Raw genomic sequence first — 16,333 nt, forward strand, 5'->3', positions numbered from 1 at the left:
ATAGCCTTGCTTGCTAACACAAAGCAGGTGGGCGGAATAGCGCTCAAAGGAAGACATGAAACTGCTACAGGAAAACACCAACAAAACAGCACAAGACAAGGACTAAAACGCTACACACAAGAAAACACAAACAAACTCAAAATAAGGCACTACGACCTGGTAGAGTTTCATTTTTTAACGTTTTCTGCTGGTGGTGTGCCTCCGTATGTCTTCATGAAAATTGTGCCTTGCCTCAAAAAAGGTTGAAAAACCCTGGCATAATCAACAAAAACTACCTCAAACTTTTAGGACGGGGTTTATTTTTTAAATGAACAGGTTATGTCAAAGTACATTTTGAATGCTCTCCGAGCATATGAAGTCTCATAGACTTGAGAAGAAACTAAGGTTACAGGAAGCAAGAATCCTTCAAGTTCAGCCTCCGTCGAGCGTCCAGAAGTTCAAGGTGTTCTGTACTCAGCGACACGGCCGAGCTAAGGAAGACTGAAAGACCACCACGGCCGAACGGTTGAAACGTCAAGACCGGGCCAAATAATATCTAAGGACACCATTTTTCAAAGCTTTAATGGACTGGTGAAGATAAGAGTGACTCTTGACGGACCAGATGGATGGCTAGACCAGTAGTGGCCACAGAGCTCCACTTTGAAGGTGGAAGAGGGGGGACTGGTATGGCCTCGTTGAACTGCTTTGCGTTAAAGATTGACTCAAACTCCCAAAACTACTTGAAGACACTTCTGCCAAGCAACGCTGCAGGAAAAGATCTGGTTGTTCAAGAAGATTATAAATCTTAGACGGGGCAATGCTGTTCTCTATTATTCCTAAAAATACCGACATGGCCCCCTTCCTCAGCTGACCTACACCCAATTGAGAAATTGTGGGCCATTTTTACAGTGAAGGGAAACAGTCCACCTCTCTGCACAGTGTCTGCTGAAACACTTCATAGATGGAATGTTAATAACTTGTTGAAAAGATTATGATGTATGTATATGTGTGTATGCTTCCAAAAAGCTTCACTTTGCACCCATGCAAATCAAAGTTAGTCATTTTAATTCGCATGATGGGTTGGCGCAATGTTAATTAAAAAAAAAAAAATCGTTAATCTTTTCAGACAGTGAGACTAAAAAAGGAAAACTTTAAATGCATTTTCAAAGTACACTTGCTTCTGCGGATGAGAACAATTAATTTAGTCGCTAATTCATTTACTGGATTAAGCTTCAATGTGCTTTGAACACTGTAACAATTTATTGCCACTTTCTTTGGCCCCTAATGGGAAACCAGTTTGAAATCCCTGGTGTTGATTTTTTAGGTTACGCGCAGATTTGAAAATGTTTTGTAACATTTTCGTGTAAAGGCATCGCTATTCAGTTGGTCCACATAGATTTGTGTGATATTCCTAATAAAACATGTTTTACCTTTGTTTGTATAGCAAATGTTTTAAATAGTGAAAAGAAAAAGTAAACTAGCTAATAGCTTTGTCCAACTCAAGACGTATTCCCGAACTCAAACCCCTACCCCCTAACCAAAACTTATATCAATAACCCTAACTCAACATGACTTCATTCTTTTAATATTTTAACTTTTATCTTGCAATATCGTGACTAATTCCCTCAAAAAATACAGCTTTTCCTTCCATTTAATATAAATTTACATTTTGTGACTTTTCACAAAAGTATTTTTTTTTTCCATCACCAGTCTTACTACATTATTATAATATACTGTGTATATATATATATATATATATATATATATATATATATATATATATATATATATATATATATATATATATATATATATATATATATATAACTATATAAATGTAACCCTCCCTAAACCTGCAGGTGTTATTTTTCTATTACATTTTTTCCCGCAAAATCCCAACTTTTTTTTCCCGCAAAATTACTTTTTTTTTCTCGGTTTTCTCATAAAATTCTGAAAATTGTCTTTTGTAAAATTTCAGCTTTTTAAAATGTAAAATGTGTTGTTAAATCTTGGAAAATTAAATGTTTCCATCAATATTGACCTTTTTCCATGGCTTTAATCTCTTCATTTTCCAACTCTTTTTTTTTGTAAAATTGCAACTTTAAAATGTGTCATTGCAAAACTTTTGTGGGATTGCAACTTTTTTACTAACTCTAACCTTATCCTTGTACCGCTACAAGGATATTTTCCTCCGACTTTACTCCTATTTTTCCAACTTTTTCTAAAACAAAATTCAGCTTTTAAATAAATGTATAGCTTATTATTGTACATTTTCCCCTTAAAATTACATCATAAATGACTTTTTTTTTTTTTTAATTGGAACATTTTTTTCATTATGTTCACTTAATTCCTGTACTACAACTGGAAAATTATTCACGTTTCTTTCCTTAATGAATTCTTACTTTATTCTTGTAACATTTCAACTGACTTCTCACAATAAAACTGACTTTTTCCTTGAGTACTCTCATGAAAAAAAAAAGAAATTGCAGCTTTTTTATCCATCCATCCATCCATTTTCATTTTGTTGATATATTCTCGGTAAAATCAAAACTGTTTTTCTCTCAACCTGACAAAGTTATCTATAAAATTCTAATTTTCCACGACTTTTCTCTCTGAGTTCGCCAACGTTTTTCTCATAAGCTTGGTGCTTTAAAAAATATATATAATTTATTTTTGTAAAACTTCCGACTATTTGCAAAATGTCCACCTTTTCCCCTTAAAATGTCCTAAATTATAGACTTTTTTTTAACAAAATAGGAACTATTTTTTCATTATATTCACTTAATTATTGTACTACGACTGGAAAAATCTTCACGTTTTTTTCCGTAATGCGTTCTTACTTTATTCTTGTAACATTACAACTGACTTCTCACAATAAAACTGACTTTTTCCTCAATTGTACTCTCATGAAATTCAAACATGTTTTGCAGCTTTTTTAATATTTTCATTTTGTTGATATATTCCCACAAAATCAAAACAGTTTTTCTCTCAACCTGACAAAGTAATCTATGAAATTTTAACTTGCCACGACTTTTCTCTTTGAATTTGCCAACGTTTTTGTCATAAGCGCGTGCTTTAAAAAAAGATATCATTTATTATTGTAAAACTTCCGACTATTTGCAAAATGTCAACCTTTTCCCCTTAAAATTACATCATAAATGTCCTAAATTATAGACTTTTTTTTTTAACAAAATAGGAACTATTTTTTCATTATATTCACTTAATTCTTGTACTACGACTGGAAAAATCTTCACATTTTTTTCCGTAATGCATTCTTACTTTATTCTTGTAACATTACAACTGACTTCTCACAATAAAACTGACTTTTTCCTTGATATGTACAAAGCCGACATCCTCGGCTTTGTACCGAGGATGTCGTTGTGGCTTGTGCAGCCCTTTGAGACACTTGTGATTTAGGGCTATATAAATAAAGATTGATTGATTGATTGATATTGTAAAACTTCCGACTATTTGCAAAATGTCAACCTTTTCCCCTTAAAATTACATCATAAATGTCCTAAAATCTAGACTTTTTTTTTTTAACAAAATGGGAACAATGTTTTCATTATGTTCACTTAATTCTTGTACTACGATTGGAAAAATCTTACCATGTTTTTTTCCGTAATGCATTATTTTATTCTTGTAACATTACAACTGACTTCTCACAATAAAACTGACTTTTTCCTCGATTGTACTCTCATGAAATTCAAACATTTTTTGCAGCTTTTTTAATATTTCCATTTTGTTGATATATTCTTGCAAAATCAAAACAGTTTTTCTCTCAACCTGACAAAGTAATGTATTACATTTTAACTGTCCACAACTTTTCTCTCTGAATTTTCCAACATTTTTCTCATAAACGTGGTGCTTTAAAAAAAATATATCATTTATTATTGTAAAACTTCCGACTACTTGCAAAATGTCAACCTTTTCCCCTTAAAATGTCCTAAATTATAGACTTTTTTTTAACAAAATAGGAACTATTTTTTCATTATATTCACTTAATTCTTGTACTACGACTGGAAAAATCTTCACGTTTTTTTCCGTAATGCGTTCTTACTTTATTCTTGTAACATTACAACTGACTTCTCACAATAAAACTGACTTTTTCCTCAATTGTACTCTCATGAAATTCAAACATGTTTTGCAGCTTTTTTAATATTGTCATTTTGTTGATATATTCCCACAAAATCAAAACAGTTTTTCTCTCAACCTGACAAAGTAATCTATGAAATTTTAACTTGCCACGACTTTTCTCTTTGAATTTGCCAACGTTTTTGTCATAAGCGCGTGCTTTAAAAAAAGGTATCATTTATTATTGTAAAACTTCCGACTATTTGCAAAATGTCAACCTTTTCCCCTTAAAATTACATCATAAATGTCCTAAATTATAGACTTTTTTTTTTTTAAACAAAATAGGAACTATTTTTTCATTATATTCACTTAATTCTTGTACTACGACTGGAAAAATCTTCACATTTTTTTCCGTAATGCATTCTTACTTTATTCTTGTAAGATTACAACTGACTTCTCACAATAAAACTGACTTTTTCCTCGATTGTACTCTCATGAAAGTCAAACATTTTTTGCAGATTTTTTAATATTTCCATTTTGTTGATATATTCTCGCAAAATCAAAACTGTTTTTCTCTCAACCTGACAAAGTAATCTATGAAATGTTTACTTTCCACAACTTTTCTCTCTGAATTTGCCAACGTTTTTTGTCATAAGCTCGTGCTTTAAAAAAATATATCATTTATTATTGTAAAACTTCCGACTATTTGCAAAATGTCAACCTTTTCCCCTTAAAATTACATCATAAATGTCCTAAAATCTAGACTTTTTTTTTTTAACAAAATGGGAACTATTTTTTCATTATGTTCACTTAATTCTTGTACTACGATTGGAAAAATCTTACCATGTTTTTTTCCGTAATGCATTATTTTATTCTTGTAACATTACAACTGACTTCTCACAATAAAACTGACTTTTTCCTTGATTGTACTCTCATGAAATTCAAACATTTTTTGCAGCTTTTTTAATATTTCCATTTTGTTGATATATTCTTGCAAAATCAAAACAGTTTTTCTCTCAACCTGACAAAGTAATGTATTCAATTTTAACTGTCCACAACTTTTCTCTCTGAATTTTCCAACATTTTTCTCATAAACGTGGTGCTTTAAAAAAAAAAAATCATTTATTATTGTAAAACTTCCGACTACTTGCAAAATGTCAACCTTTTCCCCTTAAAATTACATCATAAATATAATTTAATGTAATTACTTTTTCTTTTTTTTTAACGAAAGGGGAAAAAAATGTCATTATGTTTACTTAATTCCTATATTACGACTGGAAAAATCTTCACGTTTCTTTCCTTAATGCATTCTTATTTTATTCTTCTAACATTACAACTGACTTCTCACAATACAACTGTCTTTTTCCTCGATTGTACTCTCATGCAAATAGAAAAATGTTTATAAAATTACAAATTAATTCTGCTAGCAATCTATTTGTTTCCCTTTGTGATAGAAAGGAGCCAATAGATTGGATGTGTGTATTGCATGAAAAGTGACGACGTGTCTGCTAACAGGTGTAAAAATGTGTGCATAATATTTTTGCATTCAAGAGATCGCAACACAACACACACATAGGCCTCTTGACCTCTGTTTTCTCTTCCTTTTAAGCAGGCAAAACTAACGCCTGTGTGTGTGAGTGTGTGCGTGTTTGCATTAGTTAACTGTTTACTAAAAGGGGAAAGTGTGTGTGTGTGTGTGTGTGTGTGTGTGTGTGTGTGTGTGTGTGTGTGCTGCCTTAATGCGTTTATGACTTTGCCACTTTCCCTGGTGGGTGTGAAAGTGTTAAGTTAGTGCGTGGTGCGTTTGATTGCACTCAGTAAATCACGCACACGCCTCTCAATGCGTTGTTGTTGTTGTTGGTTGGTGCATGATGGAGCTGAGAACCAGGGGGCGGGAGTGAGACGCATGCCCATCCGGCCTCTGAGCGCTGCTTAGCGGACACAAGCAGCCAGACACCCCGCCACTTGGCTCGGATCCCCCCTCCCCTCCCCCGGCCCAACCACCAACACTCGGATGTCACGCAAGGCCCCGCCCTCTTTCACACTCGCCCCCCCCCCCGCCCCCCCCCCTCTTTGCGCGTGCACATGTGAAGCGCGCGTACGTGCCATCGACCTGCTATGTTATGTGATTACCATTCCGGTCGGGTGGCACCAAGCAAGCAAGCCAGCTGTAATTAATAACCCCGTAATCCGGCTTGCATGGTGCGCACGCACACACGCACACACAGGAACACACACACACACACACACACACACTAAAGAGAGAAGAAGAAATGATAGCAGGACAATGATAACTAAAGAAGATTATCAAATATTACAAGTGGACTTCGTGGAATGAGTTTCAATGTTAGAAGTGATAATAATAACAATAATAATAACTATGTATTAAGATTTAACACTGCGGGGGGTTAACACGCCGCAGGACAAAAGTGACACACTTTTCTATATTGCTTCGCAGAATTGTAATTTATGACCAGCGTGTCCTCTTTAAAATCGTCTTATTGACACGTTTTGACAAAAGCGGGGATATAGTTTGTATTAATATTATTATTATTATTATTATTATTATAAAAGCACGGGTTGAAATCCGCGTGCCTCTCAATACACATCCCAATCCACTTAGGTTGTTTATGGCTTTGTAACACTTTCCTGCACCAGCAGTGTAATAATCATCACCGAGCCTCCTTTTCATGTCTTTAAGTCTTTCATAGACGTCTCGACTTGAAAAAAAAAAATGCATGTAAAATGTTAGCAAAGTGAGATAAATGTCAGTTTGTTATGCGGTGTTAATCAATGAAAGGTGTGTATGGGAGGGAGACACTAATTAATTATTATTAAATGTATGTATGTCATTTAAAGTGTTTAAAATGAAAAAAAAAAAAAAACAGACGTTTGTAAGGCACAAGTGTCTTGTATAATTTATTGAATGCATATTTTTTTATTATTTATGTGCTCGTGTACTAGTGCATTGTACTTTTTTTCCCCTGCAGAACATATATTGTGATTATCAGTGTACATATACACATTATACCTGTATAATGTGAGGTAAGGAAAGGAAAACGGGAGTATTGTATGCCGTTTTTGAATGTTTTTATAGTGGACTTTATGGGCCCAATAGAGAGACTCCCATGAGCTCCATTGTTAGCTGACTTTTGCTAACGTTTATTTACGAGTTAGAATGCATAAAAAAAGAAGACAAAAAACATGTGTGCCTGTCTCACATAAGGATTGTGAAAAAGAAAAGAGTGCAGTTCCCCTTTAATCACGGGTGCTTCAACGGGTTTCACAAACTCGCAATATATTATTGAAGTTTTTTTGTTTTTTATCATTGTAGGTATTTAGTAATTCCTTTTTTGTTATTATAACCTTTTTTTTTTTTTTTACAAGAACATACATTCTAATTACATACAAATTGTTTATATAGTTGTTTAAAAATATAATAATATATAAAAATACAAATGCATTTTATCATTAATTAAAAATATAAACTTGCAAGAAAGTTACATGTGCACACGTTTAAAAAAATATATTGTTATCATTTATTATTAAAAAACAGAAAGTTGATTAAGTCTCCAGAAAACAGTGTTTTTTTTTCGTATTAAATGGTTTTGATTATTATAAAATGACAACATACATTTGATGTATGCATTTGTCATATATATATATATATATATACATATACATATATATATATTTATACATATATGTATACATATATTATACTTATAACATACATATATATATATATATATATATATATATATATATATATATATATAAAATTAAAAATTTCCTTTTTTTTCTCTTCTTTTTTAAATCCATTTGGGTATACGTTTTATGGACCCAAATGCATTTAAAAAAAGAAGAGAAAAAAAGAAATTATATATTTTTATATATATATTTCTTTAAAAAAGAAGAAGAAGAAAAAAAAATACATATATATATATATATATATATGTATTTCTTTTTTTCTTCTTCTTTTTTTAAATGCATTTCAGTATATGATATTTCACGGAAGTGAAGATTATTAGAAGTCGTGGCCCATTGAAAAAACGTTATTAAGAGGGGTTATATTGTGCAATTGTGGACTAAATGCATAAAAATATGGTGGTGCGGACGCGGTATAAATAGAAAAATGAAAGGAAAATGCGATTGAAACAGGACGTCAAGGAGGGAGGAGAGAGAAAGAGAGGGAGTGAGATTAGAGAAAGGGGCGGGGCTTGTGAAGGACTAGAAATGTCAATCTGAGCAAGAGAGTCCCAATAATCTAAGGCAATCTGTAAGGACCTGACCTTAGTCCATGCAGATCAATAGGCACGACGAAGAAGAGGAGAGCGGATCATTTCCACTGGAACTACAAACTCTTCCTCCTTTTTTTGACTTTTCCTCCTCGCCCTCATGCTTTGCACACTCTAACGCCAGGAGAGGAAGAAGAAAAAAAAAAGTGGATATTCCTGCTTCTTCTCTCGCTTCGCTCGCCTCTTCTCGCTCTCCTGCCGCCCCGAAGCCGCCATGCCGTTCTCGCAGCTGGGCTACCAGTACATTCGGCCCGTGTACCCTCCGGAGCGCCAGGGGATGGCCGGCAACGCGCGGGCCGCCGCGGAGCTGAGTCCCTCGGGCGCGCTCTCCAACGTGCTGTCGTCCATGTACGGAGCCCCGTTCGCCGCGCCCGCCCAGGGCTACGGAGCCTTCCTGCCCTACTCCAACGACATCTCCATTTTTAACCAGCTGGTAAGTCATTTTTTTAATCACTTTTGGAACTTTGTGTCAAACTTTGAAAAATGACAAATAAAAAAAATAATTAAAAAAAAATGTGTTGCAGGGCGCTCAGTACGAGCTGAAGGACGGTCCCGGGGTGCAGCACGCCGGCTTCGCGCACCACCACCCGGCGTTCTACCCGTACGGCCAGTACCAGTTCGGCGACCCCTCGCGGCCCAAGAACGCCACCCGGGAGAGCACCAGCACCCTAAAGGCCTGGCTCAGCGAGCACCGCAAGAACCCCTACCCCACCAAGGGCGAGAAGATCATGCTGGCCATCATCACCAAGATGACCCTCACCCAGGTCTCCACCTGGTTCGCCAACGCCCGCCGGAGGCTGAAGAAGGAGAACAAGATGACGTGGGCGCCGCGGAACCGCACCGACGAGGAGGGCAACGTCTACCCCAGCGACCACGAAGGCGAAGAGGAGGGCGACAAGCGGGAGGACGAGGAGGAGATCGACCTGGAGAACATCGACACGGAGAATATCGAGAGCGGTAAGGACGACATGGACGAGCTGCATTCGGAACTCAAATTGGACGCAAGGAGTGACTCGGAGGGTTCGGAGGGCTATGAGGATTTACCCGAGCAGAGGTTTCTTAAGGCGGTGCAGAGCAAGGAGCACCATCATCACCTCCTCCACCACCACCACCGCGGCTCCCCCTTGGAGCTCAAAGCGGACAAACTCAACGCGGTGTCCGCCAGCTCCCCGCCCTCGGAGAGCAACCAAGCCCCGGTGCAGAAACCCAAAATCTGGTCCCTGGCGGAGACGGCCGCGGCCCCGGACAACCCGCGCAAGTCCCCGCAGATGAGCGGCGGCAACCCCGCGGCCTCGGCGGCGGCTCTCGCGGCCCCGCACAGACTCTCGCTGTCGTCGTGTCCCGTGGGGAAGATCCAGACGTGGACGAGCCGGGCCTTCTCGGCGCACCACCTGGCCCTGCTCAACTCCAACCACCACTACCTGCAGGGACTCAGCCAGCAGGCGAGCGGCCTGGCCCTGTACGGAGGCGGCCGGACAGCAGAGGACAAGGCCGGTGCGGACTCGGCGGTCACAGGTACTGGCCCTCGACACTGAGAAGCACCCTTCAAAAAAAAAGACTTTCATTTTCTATTTTACTCTCTCCTTTTTATTTTGTGGATTATTTCCTCTGTAGGCCACACACGCATGAAACATTATGTGTGTGTGCGTTTGGCGTGTGAGTGTCTCTCTCTCTGTCTGTGTGTGTGTGTGTGTGTGTGAATGAGTGTGTGCAGACCAGAAAGCATTTAAAATATGAATTATTATAATAATAATAATAATAATAATAATAATAATAATAATGTCCCTTAGTTCATTTTTTTCAACATTTCCGTGCACCGTTCTCTACGTTTATTATTATTATTATTATTAATAGTATTGTTTACAAAAAGCAACAGTCCAATGCACTGATAGGCTGTAATAATAATAATAAAAATAGGCTGCAGTAATCAACAATTATTTAGAGTTTAGTGCCTTTGGCTGGTTCAAAAATGTATTTTTTTTTTATTTTTATTCCAGCAGTGTGCACTTTTTCTCTCTACAAATCCTTTTTTTTTTTATTCTTTGCAAACGCAATTGTCACTTTTTGCTGTGTTTTGGCTCTTCACTTTTTTTTATAGTTTTATTCCCCCCGGCCCCCCCGATATGAATATGGAATGTAAAATAAATAATAATGCCATCTGTGTATAGCTACATTGTAAGCATGTTCTTGTGTAAAACTTGCTAACGTAATAATGTATGTGAGTAGTCCTTTTTTATTTACGTTTCACTTTTATTTGTAATTTGTCGATGGATTTTTTTGTATATAAAGTTAAGAATATGTACATACTTGTGAACCAAATTGTACAAGAAAAGTCTATATTTTTGGCTAATAATAAATGAATTGCTGCAACTTTAAGACGTTATAGTTGTTGGTGTTTTGTTTTTGCCATGGAGGGTGTTTATAATAAAATAATTCAGCACAAATGTGTACATTTAGATACAAATATGGGATAATTCATATGGGAAATTATACATTTTTCATTTAATTTGGAAATAGCCCATAAAGTGACTGTGATTGACTCTTAAAGATTGATTTTTATCCTTGTAGTGCAACTCTTGCTCACATTTTCACCACACACACACACACACACGCACACACGCCCTCACACACACTATAATTAAAATGACGCCATATGCAATTATAATCTATCACAGGTATAAACAAAATTATTTATATTTCTTTGCCTTCATGCAATACTAGAATGAGCCTGGATTTGCATGCAAGTGGGATGCAAAAAAAAACTTGGTGTTGGAGCTCCCTCTACAGTCGGCTGCACATGCACAGTTTTGCAACTACACACACACACACACACACACACACTTTTCTTCGCACTTTATTTTCAATACTTTGACCTAATGTATTATTTCAATTTAAATTGTGCAAAATAGATTTAAGAAATGTCATTTTGTGTTGGGTTAAATATTGTGACATTAGAGAAAAAAAAAAAGTAAGAAAAAAAAAACGCCAAAAAAATTACTTTGAATGTCCCAAAAGGATTATTATCATAACAGTTCATAACATGTCAGAGAGACTTTCGTTTTAAGTGCATAACATGCATGTTTTTGGAGGAAAATTGTTTAGTCAACTAAATGGCAAACCTCTAGCAAAATGTATTTCTTTAAAAATAAAAACAAAAACATGTATATCCTGTTTTGAGAAAACCACTCTGTCAATCAAAATAACAGATAACTTAAAAGTATAAAAAGTGATAAATCGTTGTTTTTTTGTTTTTTTTAGAAGCTCAACATAAGTAGTATAAAATATTGTTTTGCTATAATGCAAATTAATTCACAAAGGTAAAGATGATTATTCTTATAAATACAAATTAATTATCTTTCAAGAAATTGGTTGAAAAACCAAACAATTTACACTCTCCGATTCTGTATTTAATTTTAAACACAAAATAAAAGTCATGTCAGTGTGTACTAGTGCATGTTTTCAATATTGAGTTGAAAAAAGGGGGGGGGGGGGGCACCTGTCCAATCAATTATCATCTCAGAGCATTATGAATATCCATAAGTCCATCATCAGCTGATTGAAGCCCCTGTTCCTTGTGTTCCTGTTCCTGTTCCTGTCCTTATGTTGCAGGAACTAATGGATGACATCATATTCGGCGTTAAAATCATGAAAATAAATACAAGAAGTGGACAGTGGGATGTTTACAAGATCACATGAGAAATAACACCAAGAGAGGATAAAAAAAAATAGAGTGAAATTAGGAATGATACCAAAAAAATGTTGTGATTTGACAAATAGAATGCACCGGCTGCGGGGGCCACCAGAGGGTGGGGGGTACCAGCTACCCTTATACTGGATCTTCAACTGGACCCTTCTCGGTTAAAAAAATATACAGCAAAAAGAAAAAGAAAATTCTGGTTTGAGTTGAGGTGGTGGGGTGCTAAGGGTGGGTTGCCCCGTCGGGAGATGGAATCATTAAAGGGAAATCTAATCTGTCTTTTTCGGGCCCAAAGTGTTCATTGATCCGACTGGATGGCAGCTTCAGAAAAAAAGCAAAAGGGTGGGGGGCAAGGGGGGAGTCCGATGGAGCCATCAGAGGGCCCCGTGTGTGAATGAGCTTGGAGTAAATAAACACCCAGGGCAACCCTTTGGAAAGGGGGTGGTGGCATAGAGGTGCCCCCGTGGAAGAAGAGGCTGCTCCAAATAAAGAGGGTCAGCCTTGTGCTTTCACCTCATCCACCCCTTCTGTCAAGACACCCCCCCCCTTCTAGAGACCCACAAATGTCACCTCCTTTGTGGCCCCAGTCAGGCTTTAGACGCGGCCCGCTGTCTTTGTGCGCCAAACTAATCCTTTTATGAGCCACTGTCCGCCGCCCCCGGCCCGGCCGGGAGAAGGGCCGTAGGAACACAAACCTCCGTGTAGCCTTACAAGCCAAAAAAAAAAAAAGGACCACAAGAGAAGAGTGGTTGAGAGCGAAAGGAAAAGTGTGGATGGCAGAGAACCGCCGGGGAGCCGCCCGCGGGGCCCACGGTGGGGACAAAAAGCCCCAGGAGTGAGTGACATTCTCCCCCCAAAAAAGGGAGGGCGCTGATTTCATGGCTTTTGTCGATGCAGGATAGAGGAAAAAAATTCTTTCAGGGGGCAAATCCAAAAGGCAACAAGTGGAGGAAAAAAGGGGGCGGCGACTGAGGGCCCACAGGCCGGAGGCAAGGGCGTTCTGGAGAAGGGCGGGGGTGAACTCTTTTGCTGTTCACCCAGCTGAAAGATTGTGCTTTTCTCAGCTCCTCTTTAAGATCCTCCAGACAGGCCCGAGTTACAGGGCAATTATGGAAATGCAGCTTTGAAGCCGAGCACGGCCTCTTTTTCACTCGGTCCTCGGGACAAAGCATCGGCAAAAAGGGATTTACGTGCGCTCGCCTCGATAAAACGGGCTCAGCGCTGCTAACTTTTTCCCCCTCGCTGTGAAGTGGAAGTTTGTCCTAATTCTTGAAAGAAAACGATAGATGCCGGCGTCAGAGGGGTCTTAGTGGGAGTCTTAGTGTTTTTCGGTCTTTGAGTGGTCTACGTCCTAAGGGTCATGACGGATGGACGGGGTCAGGGGGTGCCGCGAGTGGGGGCAAAGTGATAATAATTCTAAGGGACCGTATCTGACTGGGGCCCAAGAAAATAGTAAACAAAAAATACATTCATTTGGTGGGGCCTAAAGTGGATTTTTTTTCCTTCGACAGGGCCCCAAATCTAGGGGTGGCACCTCTGGGTGGTATCATTATGTGGATGCAACACTCAAACTGTGATAAAAAACGAAAAACAACAACAAAACAAACTGAAATAAAGACTTTTATTTGGTTTGCTTTCTTTGTTTACCTTTTATTTGCACTACAGGATCACAGTCCATTCTATTTTTTCGACTTATAACTTCTTCATATTGACCTATGATATTTATAACCTACTCTATTTATATCCCATTCTTTTTGAATTACTATTGTGGTAGTCATTGGTACTCCATTTTGTGCCTTGCCTCACGTGAGAGTTAAGTTCCTTGAAACCTTTACAATAGGGGAGGGAACAAATAATGATATCATCATATAACTAGATGAGGCAATTCCTGAAGGAATTGCGTGTGAATGCTCCAAAGCTGAAGTTGAACTGAAATACTGGAATTTTTTTTTTTAATTGTTGAAGTAGAGCACACAATTCCCAAACAGGCTGAATATTTAGAAGTTGGAACAGTTTGAATCAGATGTAAAATGTGCGAGTTGTGGAACTTTGAAGAATGTTCCATTGATTTCAATGGGAATTTCGGGAAAAGCGGGAATTTTTTTGAAAGGGAATAAGCAGTAGAAAATGGATGGATGGGTCTGAATGAGTTGAAATGGTTGGTGTTGGAATTTTTCAAATTGGTGGAGAAATGTTGAAGTAGTAACATGTTGAATTGAGAAATGGTAAAACGGAATTCTTTGCATTTAGGGAAAACCGGGAATTTTTCCAGTTCAAAAAACAACTTTGTTTTTTGTCCTGATTAAGAGGAATGTTTTGACGGTAGAACGGTTGAAATGCGTAAAAAAATGTGAAAGGAGTAATCGCCAAAAAAAAGGATGGAAATAGGGTTTTGAAAAACCAGGAACTCTGGAAAATCCTGTATTATTTTTTTTACTTGGGAAAAAAGGAGTTAAAATTTTCAGGATGGTGGAATGTGTTGAAGGTGGAATTGTTTGAATTGGTTGAAAAATGTGGAAATGGTGGAAGTTTGAAAAATGTCCAATTCATTTTGAATGGGAAAAAATGCCCCGGAAAACCAGGAATTCTGGGAAATCTGGAAATTTTTGGAATTGGTCAAGGGAAAGGCCGCAATTCCCAAATAGGCTGAACAGTTTGAAGTTAGAACGGTTTGAATCGGGTGTGCGAAAATCTGGAGAAGAAGAAGTTGAAGAAGTTTAACAAATAGATTAATTTTGGTGTAGAAAACCATATGTGTGAATACTTTGGAGCATTCACAGAAATAATAATATATGTTCATTGAAGTGTATGATAACTGTATTTTTTGTATGATCCCAATCGTTAAATCGCTGAATATGCACATTTCCCGATTAAATACCGGAGAAAAAAACCTGAGATTAGACTGCCGCAAGCCTTTCCTCTCTGCTGTCCTTGTTAGTGTTCTGCTGCTGAGGACATGCAGCCATTTCTGTTAGCTTGTCGCTAATGCAAATATGCACCAAGACCTTGTACGGCCGCTGTAATGTATTTAATGTGAGTGTGACATTATTATTCTTGCTGAAATCAGTCATTTTACAGAGAAACCATACAGAGGCGCTGTCATACTCCGAGTCACCATAAAGAGGCGGGGGGCGTACATGAGCTAGCAGGTGATTGTCGCTTCCGTCTTTCCACAGTACAACAAGGTACAGCTATAGAGAGTTAAAAACTCACAAAGCCGCTGAACGATTTTTAAAACTAGAATAAATTAAGGAGGACTTTAGCAAGCAAAGTAACAAAGCTTCATGGCGAAAGATATTCACATGGACTTTTTACACAAATAAATGTCGAGCAAACCATGTTGCGCTTTTACCAAGAAATTTAATCAGGAATAAGAAATGTTTAAAAACAACATTTTACTTGTGCTGTCAATCGACTACATTTTCAAATTAGATTAATCAGTGTTGCATATTGATGACTTGCAATTAATCGCAGTAAATTGACTTAAAAAAAGACCCCAACATTTTGCTATTGATGCACAAATGCAATGTTATTGTGAGAATCTAATGTAGGAATTAAAAACACATGTTTAATTTGAATGCACGTTGTTTATTTGTTTGAAACGGTTTTATCTAAAGGACCATCATGGTGTGTTTTGAATTGAAATTTGCCAGCGAGCACGCCAGTCACACATCTTTGCACCAACGTATTCTCTGATCGGATCACTGACCATCGAACAACCTCACCAGGCACCAAGAAACATCATGTTACACCTTTCCTGCTTGTCGGCTCCCAGACCGTGGTCGAGGAGTGCCCCGGAGACGTTCCCTCCAGGGCCGATATATTGTTGGGGGTAACCTTTCAGGTAACCACCCAAGGTTAAGGTAAAGGATCATGTGCGGTCAACATCAATTGTATGATTAATCTGCGTGTGCACATGATTACCGTATTTTTCGGAGTATAAGTCGCTCCGGAGTATAAGTCGCACCGGCCGAAAATGCATAATAAAGAAGGGAAAAAACATATATAAGTCGCACTGGAGTATAAATCAATTTTTTTGATAAAACCCAACACCAATAATAGACATTTGAAAGGCAATTTAAAATAAATAAAGAATAGTGGACAACAGGCTGAATAAGTGTACATTATATGAGGCATAAATAACCAACTGAGAACGTGCCTGGTATGTTAACGTAACATATTATGGTAAGAGTCATTCAAATAACTATAACATATAGAACATGCTATACGTTTACCAAACAATCTGTCACTCCTAATCGCTAAATCCGATGAAATCTTATACGTC

The 16,333-nt window shown here is 37.6% G+C and overlaps 1 protein-coding gene across 1 annotated transcript; it reads left to right on the forward strand.

The window, feature by feature from the left end:
* Positions 1-8,302: 8,302 nt before the first annotated feature.
* Positions 8,303-10,727, forward strand: irx3a (iroquois homeobox 3a). The gene is made up of 2 exons (XM_061964538.2): positions 8,303-8,784; positions 8,876-10,727. The coding sequence occupies exons 1-2, from the start codon at positions 8,566-8,568 to the stop codon at positions 9,884-9,886; spliced, it is 1,230 nt and encodes a 409-aa protein (XP_061820522.1). The 5' UTR covers positions 8,303-8,565; the 3' UTR covers positions 9,887-10,727.
* The last annotated feature ends 5,606 nt before the right edge of the window (positions 10,728-16,333 follow it).

The sequence above is a fragment of the Nerophis lumbriciformis genome, linkage group LG06 (assembly GCF_033978685.3).
Source record: "Nerophis lumbriciformis linkage group LG06, RoL_Nlum_v2.1, whole genome shotgun sequence".
Taxonomy (NCBI): domain Eukaryota; kingdom Metazoa; phylum Chordata; class Actinopteri; order Syngnathiformes; family Syngnathidae; genus Nerophis; species Nerophis lumbriciformis.